General features: G+C 40.1%; 1 protein-coding gene across 6 annotated transcripts in view; it reads left to right on the top strand.

Moving 5' to 3' along the window:
* The window catches only part of STARD13 (StAR related lipid transfer domain containing 13), a gene marked incomplete at its 5' end in the record, with an annotated part of 222,351 nt that overhangs the window by 126,798 nt on the left and 74,947 nt on the right, over positions 1-20,606 (top strand). The window contains one exon of one of the 6 annotated variants that reach the window (XM_082859469.1): positions 2,592-2,816. The exons of the other annotated variants lie outside the window; for them this stretch is intronic. Within the exon in view, the coding sequence (XP_082715595.1) occupies positions 2,795-2,816 (22 nt within the window). Of the gene's footprint in view, positions 1-2,591; positions 2,817-20,606 lie in introns of those variants that run through there. 6 annotated transcript variants of the gene reach the window in all.

Below are 20,606 nucleotides of genomic sequence, written 5' to 3'. Positions count from 1 at the left end.
ATTCATCACCCCTTTCCTTAGCCTAATGACAGAAGCTGTTAGTTATTATGTGCTTCTCATCTGCCAACCACACTATAGATATCATCTCATTTCATCCTCACAGCCATCCTTTGAGGCAGGACTGTTATCTCCATTTTACAGATGAAAAAACTGAGGTTTAGAGAGGTACAGTTAACTCGTCCAAGGGGCATTGCTTGTAAGAAATGGGCAGATTTGAAACATAAGATCTTTCCAATCTGAATTACTGCCTGCCTTCTCTTAGGGCTGGGGTAATTTGCAGTCTTGTGTCCAAAGAACTTAGTCCTAAAAAATAATGAATTTGGAGTTCTCAAGACACTCTTTGGGGTAATACTGATGCGGGTGCTATGTGTCTGTTTCTCACCTTAAATTGTAGCACCATTATGCCTGGTTTGTATCCACGCCACAAATCTAGTTGCTATAGCATCCTTCATATTAGGAAAATATTTGTCAGCTCCAGGTGGCTGGAACACCAGACAGGCTTGCTGATAGTTTAGTGAATAGGAACAATGATTTGGCAAGTTATGGGGTAGTAAGCTGAGAGAAAAACAAAGTCTCCAGGGACTCTGAGGAAGTAGGCCAAAGATTTTCACATTGTATTTCCACCACTACACAACTTCAAGTTTAGTTGGCTGGGTTAGAGAGAGAGGCTAAACCTGCAAAGACGAAATTGGAGGCTACTGAAATAGCATTCCTTCCTGTGGGTTCATTTTTTGCCTTAGAATAAAATACGTTGTCCTGGTAAAATTAAGTTGCCATACCCAAAGTGGTGGCAGGGTTAGTCATTTTAATTGTTGGTCATTGATTTAAATCATCTCCTTACTCATAATTCATTCTCCTTGAACATGATTATATCCAGATAATGTTCTCTTCCAGTAAGAAGGGAAGAACAAAGGAAAATAAATAAAACACAGTTTACTCGAATCTCATTAAAGCTCTTGCACAAGAAGTGAGGAAGCATGGGAAAATATGAGTTCTTTCATAAAAACAAGTTTTTCCTTGAAGTCACTATAAGATTGCAGTTCACATAGCATATTGGTATGTGTATACGTTTTTACAAGGGGGGGCTATGTCACCAGAAAAATGTGAATCAAAGTCTCTGTGGTCATTTTTTTTAAATGACTAACAGCATATGTAATATCCTTTTTAAAAAGTAGTTTATCATTCATTTCTCATTTAAAAAAAAATCCATTTTCACTTTCTCCAAAGAAGCCCATATCTGGGAGTTGAGAACCATCTTTCTTTCTATTTTAATTCTTAACTATTTTGAATTTACCCAATATTCTGCCCCAAACTAACAAAGCATTATAGGTTTGAAAAGTTTTCTGCTAACAAGCATACGAACTATAATTTATAGCAAAGTAGCTTCATTCTATGTTATATCTTTAACGTGATGTTTAAGCACTTTTGAACCTAAAACAAATGCTCATTAACCTATTTTATGTATTCTTACCATAAAAGAATCTACATTTACAAGATACATAAATCGGGGGTGTTTTGTGTGTTAAGATTCAGTCAAAACACTTTTTTAAAGTGAAAAAGTTAGTCTCCTTAGTAAACTGGATTTCACAGCAGAATATTTCCAAAATGAAATATTAATTAACCTTCCATATTTAAGATTTATTTACAAAAGTTCATTTAACACACAATTTTAAGGTAATACTTAACATTGTTTTTTGACAATCTTAACTGTTTTAAAAAGTGAAGTACATTTATGGTTCAAAAATCATAAAATTTTAATTTATTTATTGATAGTTATCAGGTTATTAGGCATGGGCGGTTTCATTGCCCTACTCCTGTCGCTTTTCTGCTGAGTTGAGTCTGTTGACAACAGTCCAGATTGAGGCAAGAAAGACCAGAAAGCGTGTTTCTGTGCTCTTGCTTCTACTCAGGAAGAATTCTTTCTTTCTTTTTCCCTACATAAGTGAAAATAAGCTCTAATAATCCTTGAGGTCTCTGGGATAATTCTGGACTGGTAACTAATTGAAAAAAAAAAAAAAAACCAACATGAAAACCTTGGCTTTAAAGGAACTTTTTTGCTTCAGCCCTGAGAAGGAAAAAAGCATAATCCTATCATAGTTAGTTATCAGCACTATTAGAAATTCTGACTGGCTTGATAATTACCATGGAGCTGCAGAGCACTTAGCTGGTAGATAGCTAAATTTAATTAATAGCACAGATTGTCAGATAAACCTCATTTATTTTACAGCTCTGTGTACTTTCTCTGTCCTGCCCACCAAGTTAGGGTCTTCTTTTTGGTTTCCTTGTTTGCCCGCTACAAGTTCTTCCCTGGCAAGAACACTGCAGCAGGACCACTTAGAGCAGCCTGGCACCCTGAAAAGGTGCAAAACTTCAGGCTCAGAGGGATCTGGATGTGAATCTCAACACTGTCACTGGCTAGGTGCATGCTTTCCTATTGCTCATCCCCAAAGTGGTGATGGTGATGTCTGTCTCCGAGAGTCAGGATGGTGTGAGATCATACCTGAAGAACCTGCTTCTGTGCTTTCTCTGGGTGTATGTCCTGTAAAAATACTGTCATTATGAGGCCCTCATTTTTTCTGCACCTCACCTTTTCCTAAGCTCCTAGAGACTTCACTCTGCCAGGAACCCTAGTGTTTCCACCTAGAACTTTCCGCAGGGAGTCAAGACCTTTAGAAAAATATTGTGTGATCCATCAACTTTTTTCCTTCTTATCACTGACAACCCACTCTTTCATCAGTTTAAGTGCTGCCACCTCTTTTTCTGCTCCTGAGATTCTCTGTTGCAACGGTAACGTATGTATTTAACGGCTGATGAAGGTATGAATAAATAAATGGGGAAATTATGTTAGTAAATTTTTTCTTTCGTTTGGTTGCTTTTTTTATTTATAATTTAAACCCTACCTTCTTCCAAAAGGATTTGGAAGAACTTTGCTGTTTGTATCACTTATTCCCATTTAGTTATGAATGAGGACTAGAATTCGAGCAGAAACTGTGGTTTGCCTTATAGCATCCCCACCGTGTGGCATTGACACCTTCTTTAACCTCTCTGAGCATTAGTTTCTTCCTGCGTAAGATGGGGATGATCATACCACTTTAGAGGCTGTTGTGAGGATTAAATGAGCTATTGTATGTGCAAGCGTAATGCATTTAGCATCAATGCCTGGCACAATATCAACAAGGATAATGCAGACACCTTCTAGCAGAATATTTGAGCGGTATAAGAGAGAATTAAAACAAGAATCGAATGGAAGTTGTGGGCCCTCTAAACCTCCCTCATACAATTTATATCAGGGGGAACATTCATGAATATGCATTTTGAAAACTGCAGCACTCTAGTGACAATATTTGTTTCAAAGAAAATAAATTCCAATAACAAGTGTGCGTGATTTTTTAAAAATATAATTAGTTCTCATTTATTTGTTTGTTTGTTTGTTTATTGGCTGCATTGGGTCTTCGTTTCGGTGCACGGGCTTCTCACTGCAGTGGCTTCTCCTGTTGCGGAGCACAGGCTCTAGAGCACAGGCTCAGTAGTTGTGGCACATAGGCTTAGTTGCTCTGCAGCACGTGGGATCCTTGCGGACCAGGGCTCGAACCCATGTCCCCTGCATTGGCAGGCGGATTCCTAACCACTGCGCCACCAGGGAAGCCCAAGTGTGCATGATTATAATGAAGAAATTAAGGAATAATGGAAGCAAAGTTACCAATATACTGTCTTAGCGTCTAAGTAGCTTATTCCTTGTTTAGTAAATACTCCAATTATGGCAAATGTTTATCTCCAGTCAAACTACAAAATGCCTAAAGCCTTCACAGGCTCTAAATTTTTTTTTTTCTTTTTTGGCCTTTCCAATAATAACCATCTAGTAAGTTGACAAAACAAGTTTCACCATAGCACTATGTGCCTGACACAGTGTCAGGTGCGGGGGGAACTGCTGAAAAGTCGAGAGACTCCAGTTCACAGATTCCTGTGACTCCATTTCAGAGGAAGCAGTTCAGGGCCATATGCACCAAGGGCCAGACTGCCTGTCTGATTTGCAGGCTGAGTGCGCCATTTATCCAGACATTTTAATAACTGTCTGTCTTTAAAATAATAATAACTGACTGTCTTTAAAGATGCACTTTTATTCATCTCCCTGCAGTCAGAATCCTGTCTCTTTGTCTTTATTAGAATTGGATTACAAAATGGAGAGAGATCAGAAATGGTACATTTAAGAATAAAATTGAAAAAAAGGAACCAATTGGGGTTAATGTCCTGTACACAGACGCAGCAGCTGAGGCTGTGGTTTCTCAGGATGCTTCGCTTGCTATGTCAGAGACCACAGTATGAAATCATACAGACCGTTTGCATTAGAGCTCGTCAACAATGCTTTCCTAGCAACAAAGTGTTAGACGGACCTTAACTTTCCTACAACATTAATATGGGTTTTCTTGGATTCAGTTGTCATGGGTGTGGCTATGGTCTACAATCAAGTAGCCAGAACATAGGTACGGTTTATCTTCTCTGTAGTCCTGTGACATTGTTCCAAAGAGGCATTGATTTCAGATATTATCAGCATAATATTTCATCTTACAAATCATAGCATTTTAGAGTGCTAAAAAAGACCTCATTTTCTTGGTGAGAAGATTGGATCAGGGAGGTTAAAGTGTTGTGCCCAAGGTCACACAGCTAGCTGGTCACCTTGATCATTTTATTTGGCATCTCTAGACTCTCCTGTGGAGCAAAAACTTGTTCCATGAAAGTCTTTGATTTCTATAGGCTCTCTCTCTCTCTTTTTTTTTTTTTTTCCTAATTTCCTGAATATATACTTTTTTTCCAAAAAAAATTTAAAAGGCAATTTTTATAACCCCCCTGGAAACAACAATAGCTGGACTATGACTAAGCAAACAGTGTTTTCAAATTAAATTGAAGACCTTCAGAATTACGTTGCTTACCATCTAATAATCAGTGCTGAGCCAGTCAACAAAGCTTCCCAAAGAAAAGTACACTTAAAAAGTTGAAAATCATGTATATAGTTTGGTTTTTTTCTAACGTGGCTTCATTTTAGTAACTATTTATGTCATAAGTTATTAAAATAAATATACCTTGTAAATTTCAAAATTCCAAAGTCTTTTTTTTTTTTTTTTTTCCCCCGTACGCGGGCCTCTCACTGCTGTGGCCTCTCCCGTTGCGGAGCACAGGCTCCGGACGCGCAGGCTCAGCGGGCATGGCTCACGGGACCAGCCGCTCCGCGGCATGTGGGATCTTCCCAGACCGGGACACGAACCCGTGTCCCCTGCATCGGCAGGCGGACTCTCAACCACTGCGCCACCAGGGAAGCCCCCAAAGTCTTTTTGAGTATAATAATATATTGGAGTAACACTGTGTTTTTTTGTTTGTTTGTTTTGAATGCTTGGATTTTTAAAAAGAGTATGCTATTTATATTGAGCACATTGAGAAATGAATGCAATATTGCAACTGCATCCTCTATTTTTGGTCTCATGGTGGTGGTGCTAAGAGCCACAGGCTTAAAAACATTTAGGGTTTTGCTCTCGTGCCTATCTCAGTAAATCTTTAAAATATTTGTTAAATAAAACAAGTTCAGGGCAAAATGAAGCCCAAACAGGCATCCCTTAGCCACAATGAACTTCAGCCAAATATTTACTCATAGGTGAAATGTGAACTTACTGGGTACCTAGTACAGTGAAAAGCTTGTTTTATCCCAGAGGGGGTTGGGAAGCTAAATTTTAAAATAACATAAATCTAGAGTTAGATTTGGCATCATCATTTTTGCAGTAGTATTTAAAGTGATTTACAGTGGGTTGAAGTTGAAAAAGAGGTGAGCCTTAAGGGGATCATTTTAGTCAATGACCATCATTGAACTCCTGCTCGAAATCCAGAATACCGAAGACAGGACAAAAACAGGGAGCAAAGGGTGCAGAGAACCATTCTACAGATGGGAGAGGAATTGAGCCAAGCAAAAAAATTGTACTTAGAAAGATAAAATTGAGAACGGTGTCAGCATTTCTGACTTGAGAAATAGCTGTGAACTGGACACTATCCATAATAAGGGCACCAATATACAGTAGGAAAGACAAACAACAGGTTCTGTCCTTGTTAGAAGGAGGCTTGTATACAGCAGCCAGGTAATCAGATACCAGTGTCCTGGAGTACTAGTGCTAGACTGGCCATCCAGGTGCCAGCCAGAGGACTGTGTTTGTTTGGGTAATTTGAAAGGATGGCTTATAGCTGGAGTTCCTTCCTTTCTGTCTTCCTCCCTTCCTTCTTTTCTCCCTCCATCCTCCCTTGCTTCTTTTTTTACAACTAAAAATCAGTTATATCTAGCCCTTAAATATTAGTGTTAAAAGTTAAAGCCGGGCTTCCCTGGTGGCGCAGTGGTTGGGAGTCCGCCTGCCGATGCAGGGGATGCAGGTTTGTGCCCCGGTCCAGGAGGATCCCACATGCCGCGGAGCGGCTGGGCCCGTGAGCCATGGCCGATGAGCCTGCGCGTCCGGAGCCTGTGCTCCGCAACGGGAGAGGCCACAACAGTGAGAGGCCCGCATACCACAAAAAAAAAAAAAAAAAAGTTAAAGCCACTTTGGAGATTCCAACCAAATTATAAATGTACCTGCTATCACCTCTTGTGAATATACTAAGGAATTTTTAAAATCTTGATTTGTAACTCTTCCTTATGATTTCTATGAGGCATCAAGCTATTTCTGATGTTAATTTTTAAACAATAAAAAGAAAGGAAATGAAATATTTTTGAATGACAAAAAAGAAACATAAATACAAGGTGTGGAATCATTGGCATCTCCTGGACAGACCCTAAGCATCTGTCCTAGTATCTAGTCACAGTTAGTCTAAAAAGGAAACACCAAATGTCGCTTCATAGTCTTGAACCTAGAAATCAAGTTTAGCCTGAAAATAAATACAAATATGTAAGGGATTTATGGGTTTTGTTATTAAGGCAAAGGCTCTTACCATGTGTCACTTTCACGGACTCACGGATTAGTCTGATGGGGGCAAGAAATTTCTTTATGGAGAGAACATGAAGCCAGGAAACCTTCCCACAGTCAGCATCCCCTCATTAAAGTCTGGATAACCCCAAACTGCTTTTTAAATGCATTTGATTCTCTAAAACTGATGAGCAGTGAAATAAATATGTTCAGTCAACTGAGACTGGGTTTATTTTCGGGGTGGGGGTGGGGGTAGGTCGAGGAGAAGGGTCAGAATTGAATCCTTTTCAAAAGAAACTGTTTCACAATCTATCTTAGTTTGTGGTACGTATTGAAAGTTGGATGCTTTCCATGAAAACAAAAATGGACATAAAAGACAAAAGAGGTTTTTTTTTTTTTTTTTTTTTGAGGTGTGCGGGCCTCTCACTGCTGTGGCCTCTCCCGTTGCGGAGCACAGGCTCCGGACGCGCAGGCTCAGCGGCCATGGCCCACGGGCCCAGCCACTCCGCGGCACGTGGGATCTTCCCGGACCGGGGCACGAACCTGTGTCCCCTGCATCGGCAGGCGGACTCTCAACCACTGCGCCACCAGGGAAGCCCGACAAAAGAGTTTTTGAGTGATATTTAGAGTGAAGTTGATTATGTGTGTGTAGGAGCAAAGCATCCCCAGAAACTTTTCTCAGAATTAACTTTTTGTGTGCATTTTGATTTTTCATGTGTATACTCTTATGACTCACTCAACATTCATTATTCCATAGACACTGGCCAGATACCTGCTCTTTTCCAGGCATAAGGGGATACTCTTTTCCAGTCATGGGGGATTCAATGTCAAATAAGGCAGCGGTTCCTGTCCTCAAAGTGTTACAGTCTCAACCAACTAAAATTATGTGTCCTGTTCACATTGAGGACACTCTGCACCAGACATAGGCCAGCTGAGGCTCTCCTGACTCAACATGAAGCTTCCAATGTCTCCTGGGCACTGGCACATCCACTGGTGGATGGAGAAGGACAGGAGGAGGTAGATCACATGGCAGGTCCACCCACGTGCCTTTGTCCAGACCTCCTTCACATGCCTACCTCCAAGGGAGGCTGGGAATCATAGTCCTCCCATGTGTTTGTTAAATACTTAGCTTATCTCTGCCGTGATATTATTTTTAAATTCTTAATTTAAAAACTCTTTATCATAGTAAAAATATCCTTTTAATAAAAAACTGACCTAGAAAGCTGACTCATATACTACGTCCAATGTATTAATATTAATGACAAATAAGGAGGTGGGTCTCAATAAAATAGATGCCTGTACAACCACTTATTTTTAAGCTGGTCTCAGATTTGCCCCATCAGACTTTTCATAGATGTGAGGTTGATGAATTTGCTTTTTACTTCTTTTACCCTCCATCCTTTCTGAAGTTGCACGTAAGCAGTAGAATGGTGAAGAATGGAATCAGGATTTTGGAGGTAAATCAAGCAGTAAAAAGTGCACAACTCAGGTCATTACTCTGATAACGATCATTCATCTCCTAAAAAAACAAGAGTCGGCAGTGCTCAGCAACTCACTCTAATATGGATGGAGAGCGACTCCTCTGCCCTCTGCCTGCCTTCCAGGCAGCCCTCTCCCTCCCAGTCCTTCTCATTGCATGCCCCCAACCCCCACCCACCCCCCAGTTTGAGGCTGTTACAGAAGGGGAAGTTCAGCCACAAGTTTAAAGGACAGGAAGTGATTCATGATTCCCCCAGGGGTCAGGTGAGTGGGTAGTGAGGGAAGGCTGGGAGAGAGAATTCCAGATAGAAAAGTAGCCCAGATGGCAGAGTGACCAGGGCTGGAATTTTAGAAATGACAGTGACATCAGCATTAGGGATACTCCCCCACTTTCCCAGATGAGCATCTGGAAGCACTGCTGTGAATTGTTTCCCTTCTATTTTCACAGCATGATTGGAAACAAAGAGGTATCAATATGAAGCCTAAAATGAAGGATTGTAAATCCTTGGAGCAGAGTTTCATAGGATGTTTCTGGCAGAATTTATTGGTAATTTAGTGCTGTCTGGGTTTTGCTAATAGAAACCATTATGCCAAAGAGAATTTTAAAACCTAGAATTCGGTAAACCTAAGAGGTATGGATTTGTTTTTGTTTTTGTTTTTGTTTTTGCTGTTTGGGGACTATTAACTTCAAATTTGCTAATACCATTATTGTGTTATAAAATAAGTGACATTATGGAATATGTAATTAACAATATACTGTTTAGACTCTAAATAGAAACCACGTTTGACAGAGAGGAGAGGAGAAGCATAGAACTTAAAGCAGTTATGAACATGAATCTGTTAGTACCTACAGGATATATGAGGGTACTTTTTGTACCAAGAAGGAGGAAGTCTTTTAGAAACATCATCTTTGCTACTTGTTGTCAACTGTGGAATGTTTTTAAACTGTATTTATGTTCTTTAAGGACAAATAAAAGATTTGGAAGTTTCAAGCAAAAGATTAACCATTGGAATTGTAACTCTTGTGCTTTTCCTTCACGAGTAGAGAGTTCTGTTCGATACTAAAGGACTGTTGATAATGTGAGTAAGTGGGACATACTCCACCTTAAATTTTGTTCTGTTTAGGGGTTTGATTCATAAGAAAGAGTGTGATTCTTCCTGTTCCAAACGCAATCCTGTCTCCCTGTCACAGTACTTTGAGGCTGTGATGCAAATCCATGGTGTTCCTTTTTTAATGTGAATGAAAACAGTGGGGAAAGGAAGTGTGGAGGTTTGGAATCTTTGCTGATGCTTCACAGGTCACCGGGGAGCAGTGAGTTTCTTCCTCTCTGTCTGTGGCCGGAAGCATGAGAAAGGACTGTCATTTACTCCTCGCTCTAAATTTCTTGAGCCTCTGTGCTGGAAGCTTCCTCAGTTCATAAGGCAAACATTAATCAAGCCCCTTTGGGGTGCTGGGCACTTTGCTGGCACAGGATATGCAAAGACTGTGCCTGTGGAGGGAAACAGAAAAGCAGAATAAACCAAAAATTCCAGTGCCAGGGTAAGTGCTGGGCCAGAGGTACGCAGAGGGTGCCAAGGAGAGATGGGGAGAACCTTGCCTACCTGTGTGGCAGGAAGCCGGTGGTCAGGAAGGACTTGGCAGAGAAGGTAAAACTAGAGCTGAGAATTAAAGAAATAGAGGGGGAAGGAAGAATAAGGATTAGCGAGTCAGATCAAGTGGGAGAAAGCCATTCTAGATTTAGGAAAAGTACCTATAGGGAACAGAGGACGGGAGTGGCGGGAAGCTGCAGTTTTAAGGAGCTGGGAGTTAGTACTGCTGGCATCCAGGGCACGTGCCCAGTTGAGATGCAGAAGGACACGCCGGGGACCCACGCTGAGCTCAAGAATCGTATGCTGTCCTTGGAAGTTTGCATTTTACTTTGGAAGCATTTAAGAATCCTGAAGGATATTAAGCAGCAGAGCGAGTGATCAAATTTGGGTTCTATCTCAAGTTATCTTTGAGGGATGTTGGTTGCGTTCCTTAATAAAATGCACAACTTGCCTTCAGAACATGAGATCTTCTGCTATTTTATAGAAATCTATTTAAGAATGTCTTTGTTTTCAAGCCAGCATCTTATGTTGCTGAGCAGAGATTGTACCTCCATCCTGTGATCTAAGCTCAACCAACCGTCAGCTGTCCATTGCCTGCGTGCCTCTCAGTTCGTTCTAGTCAAACCCCTGGGTCCAGTAGTGTCATTCTGTCTCGAATGGAGTTGGCATTTGCCCAAACCCCACATTTTCTAGTGTTCAGGGAAGCTGTTATTAAAAAATAAGATAAATCTAGTGATAAATCATCTCTCTAAAAGTGAAATTTCTCTTTTAAATTTACATTTGAGTCCCTTCATCCCCCCAGAATGTCCACGATGGTACATCTTGGAGCACTGGTTTTCTTAAAATTTGAGGGAAAGCTTTTTGTAGTAAAATAAGGGAGGGCATGTTTTATTCGTCCTCTATATAGGTAGAAATGTGAAATAAATTCATGGAGGACATCTGTTTATTGTCTTCTGCCATTTGAGTACGTCAGTGGGGAAATGTGAAAAGTACTCATTTCAGTTGATAATAAAAGCTCCAACTTTTAAGTGCCTGCTCTTTGTCAATTTACGTAATTCATTTTGTCCAACATTTTGTAAACACAAAATAAAGTCCAAAGCCTTGTGCCAGGGACCAGAATTGCAGCGGTACACAAAATACCCTTCCTTGTTCTGGAGTTTCTCTCACATCCTTCCAGCTGACCTGAATTATATCCATAACATTATGCACATTTTGTGGATGAGGAAATGGAGACTTTGAGATGTAATGAGGTTTGTTCAGGGACCCCTACAGTAATCCCATACTCTGTGCTGCTCTCCACTGCTACGCTCTGGGGGGGGGTTTGATCTCAACTTGCTGTCTTCCTTCCCATATCTGTTCCGTCCTTTGCTTTATCCATTAAAGAATTTCATCCTTTCCCCCAGGTTACTTTCCTGTGTCTAGAGATGAGCAAGGGCCAGTAATCATCACCATCATAATCAGTCACCAGCCATACCCATGTATGAGCTTGTCTTTCTGTTAGTTATCGATGGTAGCCATAACAGCTACAACCACCACAAATTGTACTGAGTCCCTACTGTTTACAAGTTCACTGTGCTCAGACTTTAAGTCTACTAAGAGATGACCATAATAATAGGTCAAATAACAATTCAAGATAGCCAGGGATCATGGAAGGGGAGAGACCATAAGTGTTAGAAGGGTTTAGGGAAGGCTTCCTGGAGTAGGTGTCCAACAAGCTACCTTTTCCAGGAAAGAGAAGGTTTAACTAAGAATAAAGGGGAGGGTCTTCTAGGCAGACCCAACTAAATCTAGTGCCCAAAAGAAGGTCACCTCAGTATATCACACATTTTCCCTCTGCTCCTGAGAACCAAAATAGTCGTGGCTGGGTGTAGTTACATTTAAAGAGAGGGAATTGCTGTACTCCATTTCTCTGCTGTAGTGTGTAGAGAGGCATTATTCTACTCTGACTGAAAGCATACCCACTTCCCCAGGCGTGCCATTGTGGACTGACTGGATGATTCCCTTGGAGGAATGAATGGGGCAGCTTCGGGGAGCTGGGTGTCCTCCAAGGCATATGCAGGGAGATCTCGGGTGGTCCAGACTGAACTAGGCTCAGATCTGCTCCTGAGGGCACCTAACCCTTTTTGCTCATCACCAGAACTACCCTCCTTCTCCCGGAGTCATCTAGATTGGAAATGACTCTGGACCAAATCTGACTTCCCATTACTATTCCAAATCCACATCTGGAAGACCTCTAAGCTTCATGAGATCTCATGTCATTGATTTGTTATTAAGTCTGGGGCTGGCACTTAGCCCATCCTCAGCTCCAGCAACAGTAGCAGCAGACTTAAATGAAATAGAACCGGAAGGCATGAAAACCCAGCATGTGCCCCTCAGCCTCCTTCAGTCAAACCAGGAAAAAAGAAAGAAAGCAGGAGAGCTTTTTCAGGGGCCAGAGGTACCTTCGCCGAAGACCTTTGACCAGCAGTATGTGCAGGTCCTTTGCTGGGAATAAATAAAAGGAGCGGCAGTCCATTCTGATTTGGGATGAATGCAGGGCAATGTTGGTGAAGATGGGTACCCAAGGGACCCCTGGAACAGAAGCAGAGCTTCTCAGCTCTGCCACATTCAGCATATTTATTTAAGGAAGCTTGCACTGAACACGCACTGGGTTCAAGTGCTCTGCCAGGCACTAGAGGTGCAAAAAGTGAATCAGGCAGCCTCTGCCCTTGAAACGTTTGTAGTCTAATGGGGAGACAGACGTATAACAAGAACATTTCAGTCTAACCTCGTAAGGACTATAATGTACAAAAGTCCAGAGAGAGACAAGCTAACCTGGGATTCAGGAAGTGATGTCTTAGCTGAATCTTGATAGAAGACAAATGAGTAAGTCAGGAGAAAAAGAAATAGGAAGAATGGGACAGACAAAGGAGAAGAAACAGCCCAAGGGCAAGCGTGGAACATGAAACAGCACCATGGGACTGACAAACTCCTTGCTGGTCCAGTACCTGGGCCCAAACTGGGCCGTGAGCCCCTGGAAGTAGGCAGAGGCCAGATGAGGGAGGGTGCTGTGGGCGAGGGTAATGGGCTGGTACTTTGTTCTTTGGGTGACAGGGAGGCATGAAGGAATCCTAAGGAGAATGATCATACCTGTGTCTTAGAGAGGTCAGGAAGGCAAGAACTGAAGCAGGGGCACCTGTTAGGAACACCTGTTAGGAGTCCGTTGCAGTTGTCTCAGGACATGATGATGCTCTAAACTAAGGCAGAGAATGGAGGTGGGCCGATAGAAGTTGGAGAAATACATTTAAGAGGGAAACTAAGCAGGTCTTGGGGTTGAGTTTGTGAGAATACGAGGAATTCAGGAGAGCAAAGGAGTCTAGGAAGACCAGTTGTCAGACTCCTAGAACTGGACTCAGTTTATTCATTGATTTAACCAGATGCTCCTCATATAACGGAGTGTCATCTGAGGCAGCGTTCTTTAAACTGAGGGTAATGAAGTCAGCTAATGGGTACACCCAGCAATTTTTAATAGAAGAGAACAGGACAGAAAATGTCAGGTGGCACTGCATATATATAAAGAGTAATTATTGTTTTGTGAAACTTTGTTTCAGTCTCTGAGTATGAGTGTGTATATACATGCTCACAACTATTAGTAGTATATTTCTTTCTAAAGACTGTGGTCAAAACATTTGAAAGTCTTATGATATTCTTTTTCTATGCTCATGTCTGGTTATTTTCAAGTATGAATGAATATATCCCAGTCAGGTTTGTTGATCTTAAAAAGGGAGAGTGATTATTTTGTGAAAAAACAGGAAAATGTTTTCACGCTGTTATTCTTCCAAGACTAAAACTTGCAGTAGTCTCTGGACTAGGAATTCCCAAGGATTCCATGCAGAGGGAAGGGAAAGGGATCGGGGCCCGTAGGAATGACTCTCCCAGTCCGTGCTGGGACTGTGTCAAATGCCCCGCCCTTCAGAAAACCTAGGCAACATTGAGATCTACAAAGACAGTGCTGCCCAAGGATATAAAACCTTATTTTTTACAGGGTTTTACTGTTTGCAAAGTACATTCACAATACATGTTCCCATATTTAAAATAGCCCTGTGACTTCAGAGGGAACTCATGTATCTGAAAAATGTTTTAGGTGTTTATTGGCCTGTAAATATTTAAAACTATAAATATTGAATATTTTCCTCTTAATATAGCCCTTCACTCTTTTAGTCAACATTCATTTGCAAAGCTCTGGGCTAAGAACTGGACATGCAAAGATAGTCTGTTTTCCAATCTGGTAATGTGTACCTGCAATATTATAATTAAGGAGAATATAAAAATCCACATATTTATTTAAGGATGCTTGCAGTTTTACCTGTGATATGTTTACAGAATATATGTGCACCTGTATACGTGTGTGTGTGTGTGTGTGTGTGTGTGACAGAGAGAAAGAAATTATTTATCTCACCAAGTTCCAAAATCAAAAATCGATTGTCTACAGGGAACAAAGCAGGAAAAAGCTGGCCCTTTTCTAAGCCTCCAAAGGTGCATGAAGCTTTTGCTTTCTTGGGCTAAATGGGAGTTAACTTTAGTGGTAAAATAAGTGCATCGGAATTTGAAGAAAGCTATGTAGCCTCAGCAAATAAAGTGCCTATATAATAATATTGTCATGCAGAGAAGTTCCCAGGCCTAAGCTCTTTCTAAAAACCCTGGGTTAAGGACCTTTAGTTTATACATTAGCCTAAACAAGACAGACTTTATCTCAATTAAAATGTGTGTGTGTGTGTGTGTGTGTGTGTGTGTGTGTGTGTGTGTGAATATGTACTCACCGTTCCTCGTTTCGGAAAAACAAAAGGTTCAAAGAGGACTGCTTTCTAAATTTTCTCTTCACCATTGGGTGTATTGTGAGCAGTCATGAAACATTCATTATAATCATTTTAAGCATAAGAGCAAAATATTCCTTTGCTTTTAGATGTAAATGGTTGAAGTATCTGAACGGTATTGGAACTATTGAATAGTTTCCAGTTGCCTCCTCACAAAGCAGATCCCTGAAAACACACCTGGGATGTTTTGAATAGCGGGAATGACCTTGAGAGGAAGCCTGTCTGGGAAACTTGTGATCTCTGGAGGCGAATGACCTTGGGCTCCATATTAACCCTCAACTTCTCCCCGTCCTCAATCCACAGGAAGCCCATATCCCTTGCTCAAGATTTACTTATTTGTTCAGTTTTTTTTTTTTTTAACATGGAAAAATAATCTTCTGACAGCATTTCCCTTAATGAAGGCTACATGTCTGATACAGATTTCTTTCCCAGGCCTCTGATGTGTTTGGTATGTTTAAACATACCTTTGCCCTTGAGATCTTCACATACCAAGCACATGATTGCTAATATTTTACTTATTAACCGGTAAGCACATCATAAACTATAATCACAAGACTGCCTTCCCCAATCTGGTGTTCATATCCTGAAAGTAGCAGCTGGTGGAGGCTCTTACTACCATTTTCAAAGTGTCACATTTCATTTATGATTCTCATTACACCTTGTTGAACAGCATTGTATGGTGCAAAGCATGGCTTCCTGTGATACAACATTATTTAACAGAAAGAGTCTAATGAAATCTTCTATAGAATGAAAAAATGAATTGCCTGTTGGATTCTTCTTGTAAGAAGAATCTTTGTGAAGGGTGGGTATTTGGCCCCTAGGCCCTCCTGTAGGCATGCTGAAATTAATCTATCCAAGGTCATGAGGTAATGAGGGGTGGAGTCAGTGCTTCTAACCACTGTAAGCCATGTTACCTCTTACATCCAGTTAGTCTGGTATGCCTTCAGATAAAGGAACGTTTTCTAAACAAATTGACAGGCTCTTTTTAAAAAGTTAACTCATAAAACTAAGTATGCGCATTCAACAAGAGAAGAATCTTGTTTTATTTAAGTAATAGGTATGCCATTAGTTAAGAGCAAAAGGAAATCAGAACGTTATCTTCATTTTGAACTCTCCTTTAAGGCAAAACATTAACCCTGCACAAAAATAAAATTGTTTTGTTCTAAAGAGATTCACTCTTGGTGAATTTGCTAGTTTTCGAATTTGGGTCACATTTTGCTCTTGATTATTTAAAAGGTTTTAGGAGTCTTGTAGACTCCAAATATTCATCTAGTCATTAAAACAAGTTGGGGAGTTTTTCTTTATTTGGTCTAGTTTATTTGTTTTGTTTTGTTTTTTAAGTGTAACCTTGAAACTGCAGCAATACCCTTTAGAAAATGCTAATTACATAAAGTTTTGAAATTCATCTTGGAAATTACCTAAATACATATGTAGGAGGTCAAAGACAAGCAGAACAGCTGTTACATAAAATCTCCACTTTCAAAATACCAAGAAGGAAGAGGTGGGAACATTGTCCAAGATCTAACCTCAACTTTGAACTTCCTGACTTGTGTTAGTTTAAGATATCCCTGTAGCATCATTTAAACATAGTTCTGGTGTATGAATAAACTTCCACTTGGAATTTCCTTTTTTGAAGTCTGCTGAGAATATAAATCAAAACCATATGAGATGCATCTTAATCCAGAATGTAAAATAATATGAGAAGTATCAACCCAGAAGTACGTTTACCAGGATATGCACATTCTGGCAAAATTCTTTATTTAGAATGGAAGCCTCCAGAGAACTGGATTTATTATTTTTAACGTATGATTGTGGAAGCCTAAACTGATAAAAGAAGGGGCTTTTTAAAATAATAGCAGTGGGAATGTTATTCAGCCAAGTAGAATGTTTGAGAAGGACATCTGTTGGCATGGAAAGAGGTTCAGAATGCATTGTCAAGTGAAAAAGCAGATTGCAGTTTTATTTAAAGATTATATAAAATAGGTAGTATACTTGGCTTCGATACATGTACACATCTTCCTAATAAAAGAATGAGAGATTACATATATGCCAACAAAATGTGACTCGATCTCCAGATGATAGAATGAAAGTGATTTTTCTTTCTTTTTTCCTTCTTTCTTTCTTTCAGGTGTTTCAAATCTTAGGTTTAGATTTTGATTCTCTTCTGTTTGATTTCATTTAAGAGGAAATTTTAAGTCACTTTTATCTCTTATTCAACTCTGTTCTTAAGGGAAATAATCCTTTTATACCTGAATTCAGTGAGTATTTGGGCAAACATATTAGTCAAGACCATCATTAATTAAAATTGTTATATGCTCAAAGCTAGTCAAGTAATTAAATTACATTTATATTGTACAAGAGTTAGAGTTGCCTAGACCCCCATTTAGAAGTAGTCATGTGTTTACATGACACATAGTTCTGCCATTTCCTACAATGTTCTTAAAATCTGGAGAGATCCAATTAAGATTTTATAACAATAATTACTGAGGCCCAAAGAATTCTTTAAAATTAGAAGTTATCTACTATCTACAAATTGAACTATTAGAAGATTTAAAAACTTTTATCATGTTTTAAACTTTTAAAACTTTTTTATAGTTTATATAACTTTTAAAAACCAATTTGATTACATTCATGATATATTTATGGGGTGTTTAGTTGACTTAATATCAGTAGGCCATGTGGTAGATAATAGTGTGACACAAATCAATAATGTATCACTGTGTTTGATGAAAAAGGGGTGTTCCAGCATACAGGTTGTTTTCCATCTCTTCAGTTGGGAATTTAATCTCCCCCCACCTTAAATCAGATAAAGCTATTTCAACTACCTGTATTCATTTTAAATCGCTCTCTGTAAGGGATATATAATGTCAGTGTCTATTAATGATTTGCAAAATAGAAATCCCAATATTTAGAGAGCGAACCTCTAAGCTCAATGGTCTCTTTGGCCTTGAAGAACATGGAGAAAAATGAATCCGTAGCTGAAGACCTAATAAAAACTTAATTTCTTGAATCTGCCCTGATTTTCTGGGATAAGTGATGTATCTTTAGAAAATTATTCACAGAACCAATGCCACTGCATAAAAGTAGAAAGCATTCCAGAAAACTGGCAAAGACACATTGAAAAATTATCATTAAATATTTTATCCCAGGGCTTCCCTGGTGGCGCAGTGGTTGAGAGTCCGCCTGCCGATGCTGGGGACACGGGTTCGTGCCCCGGTCCGGGAAGATCCCACATGCTGCGGAGCGGCTGGGCCCGTGAGCCATGGCCGCTGAGCCTGTGCGTCCGGAGCCTGTGCTCTGCAACGGGAGAGGCCACAACAGTGAGAGGCCCGCATACCGCAAAAACAAAACAAAACAAAAAAAATTTATCCCAGTAAATATTTTAAAATAATACACACACACATACACCATCGTTTTTATGTACAGTCAGATAGTAAAATTACACTTGAGTTGTGCACATCTTATCTTGGGATTAAATTAAGCAAACATGAGTTTTGACTGATCCAGGTATTAGAGTTGCTAAAAATTAAATGCACAAAGCCTTGAGTTGGGAGTCAGAGCTTTGGTGATGTTGTATCTTGCCGTGCCAGCCCTACGGGGAGTGAAAGACATGAATAGGGTCTGTAGGATTCTTGTAGTTATTTTATCCAGACAGATCTGTGCGCCTTCTGATGCCTGCGTGGAACAATTTTCCCTGATATCATGAAAATTTCTGGTGTAATTGCAGTACCCACAATTATAAAAGAGTTGGGCTAAGCAGCTGGAATAGCAGATAAGCCTTTATAAGTATAGACGTCCAGATATGTCTGAAAATAGATATAGAAGGGGTTTTATTCCCTAAAGACATGAATAATTTTTTTTTTAACATTTAAAGAGTAAGTCTTAAAGCAATATAGGATAGAAGAATACCTGTCCAAAGCCAAGATACCTGACTTCTTAGTGGTGGTAGGACTTGTCCAAAGCAGTTGCTCTTCCCTGGACAAAAAGTCATGGGCATGACACAGTGAATAGACAGGGACCCTTCTGATTCTGGCCATTTGGCTGACCTTGTGGAAGTTAGAGCTTCTGCTCCTGAGAGCCAGCATCAAGTTAGTTGCCATGGACTCTTATTCCTCACCTTTCCAATAGAAGCCAAAGAAGCCAAGTGAGAGAGAGAAGCCATCTCCAGAATCTTCATACCCTTGTCCCAAGAAAGGTTCCTCAAGATTCTGTTATCTTGGTGGGTCAATATGGAGGTACCTTGGCCAAGGGCGGCAAATTGCAACCCTCTTTCTAATTGTCTGAATCAGTTCTGTGTTCCCCTACCTCGCATTTCAGTTGCATAACTGACTCCATCCCCAAGAATCTCTCGGGATTTAGTGGTAGGCAGTGGCTCCACAACCTCGCAAGGCTGGGGATGTTCATGTGCTTGTGTATGCATGCAGCCTCCCTGAGAGATACCGCAAGGGCCTGATGGGAACAATATGTACCAAATGAAAGGAAAGAATAAAGAGCTACCCTGCCTCATGGAAAACTGGAGTAAAACAATCTGTTCAGAAACCATTTGGCTAGTAGAACATATATTTTCTGCTTTCCTTTTCTTTGAGATTGATTGCGGGGGTGTGGGGGAGAGGTTTGTGATCTTTGTTCTTGTTTTCATACTATTAGGAATATGGGCATGGAGAATAGTATTTCTGTTCCTTGTTCAGTTGCAACTGAACTTTCGATTTTCTGTGATGTAAGTGTGTATGTGTAGGTGAGAGAAAAAGTGTGTGTTTGTAATGTGTGTGCACACACACTCATGTGTGGATCCATGTGACAGATGGGCGTGAAAGAATTGTTTACATTTTGACATTTCATACAGGCCAGGCACTGTAGGCAGAGAAGCAGAATTCCAGGCAGAAATTATTATGGAGACTGACTGTGTTCCTTTCTGACACACTAACGGATATCCAGGAACAGCCTCAAGTTGAAATAAAAGTTTGTAGTGCATCCCTATGCTTCATCTATAAAAGGCACAGCTGGCAGCTGTGCTAAACTAGCTTAAGCTAGATTATGCCACTGTCACATGTTGTCCCCCAAATTGTAGTGGCATAAAGCAACACAAGTTTATTGCTTGCTCACATAACGTGTCAGCAGCTGCTCTGCTGTGGCTTTGTTCCCTGTGTCGTCATTCCAGGACCCAGGCTGAAGAATAGCCTCTGAGACATACCAGCTTCATGGTCAAGGGGAGGGTAGGAGAGCTGGCAGAACTAGGTGATGGCTTTTGAAGAGTTTTGCTTGACACTCGCATTCATTACTTCTGCCCACGTTTCATTAGCCAGAGTGGGTCATTGTGGCCAAGCCGGACATCAGTGGGATGGGAAGGTACATGCTTCCCAGTTGGATGAGAACTGCAAGTTCCCTGGCAGCTGGAAAGAGCAGGGACTCATTAGGAACGTATTACAGTGTGTGTGTGTTTTCATTATAAATTTATAATTATATAAAATATATAATTTTATTTAGAATTTTAAATTTATGGTTGTGTATAATTTATGTTAAATATATAATTTAATTTATAATCATATTAAAAATTTAATAGTAAACAAATAATAAATTATATATATTATATGTTTTCCCCAAAAAGGCTGAAAAAGAGAGATTAAAAACAACCCTTGAGTGACTAAGAATAGACCTTCTATTTAGGTATAGAATTTGCTTGATTTTTTTTCACTCTAATAGAAATTACTTTTAGGTGGCTAGATTTGCTATGAATCCAGCTTGCAGAAGATAC

This window comes from Leucopleurus acutus (genome assembly GCF_964270905.1).
Source record: "Leucopleurus acutus genome assembly, chromosome: 18".
Lineage (NCBI taxonomy): Eukaryota > Metazoa > Chordata > Mammalia > Artiodactyla > Delphinidae > Leucopleurus > Leucopleurus acutus.
This window is presented reverse-complemented; position numbering and strand designations above follow the sequence as displayed.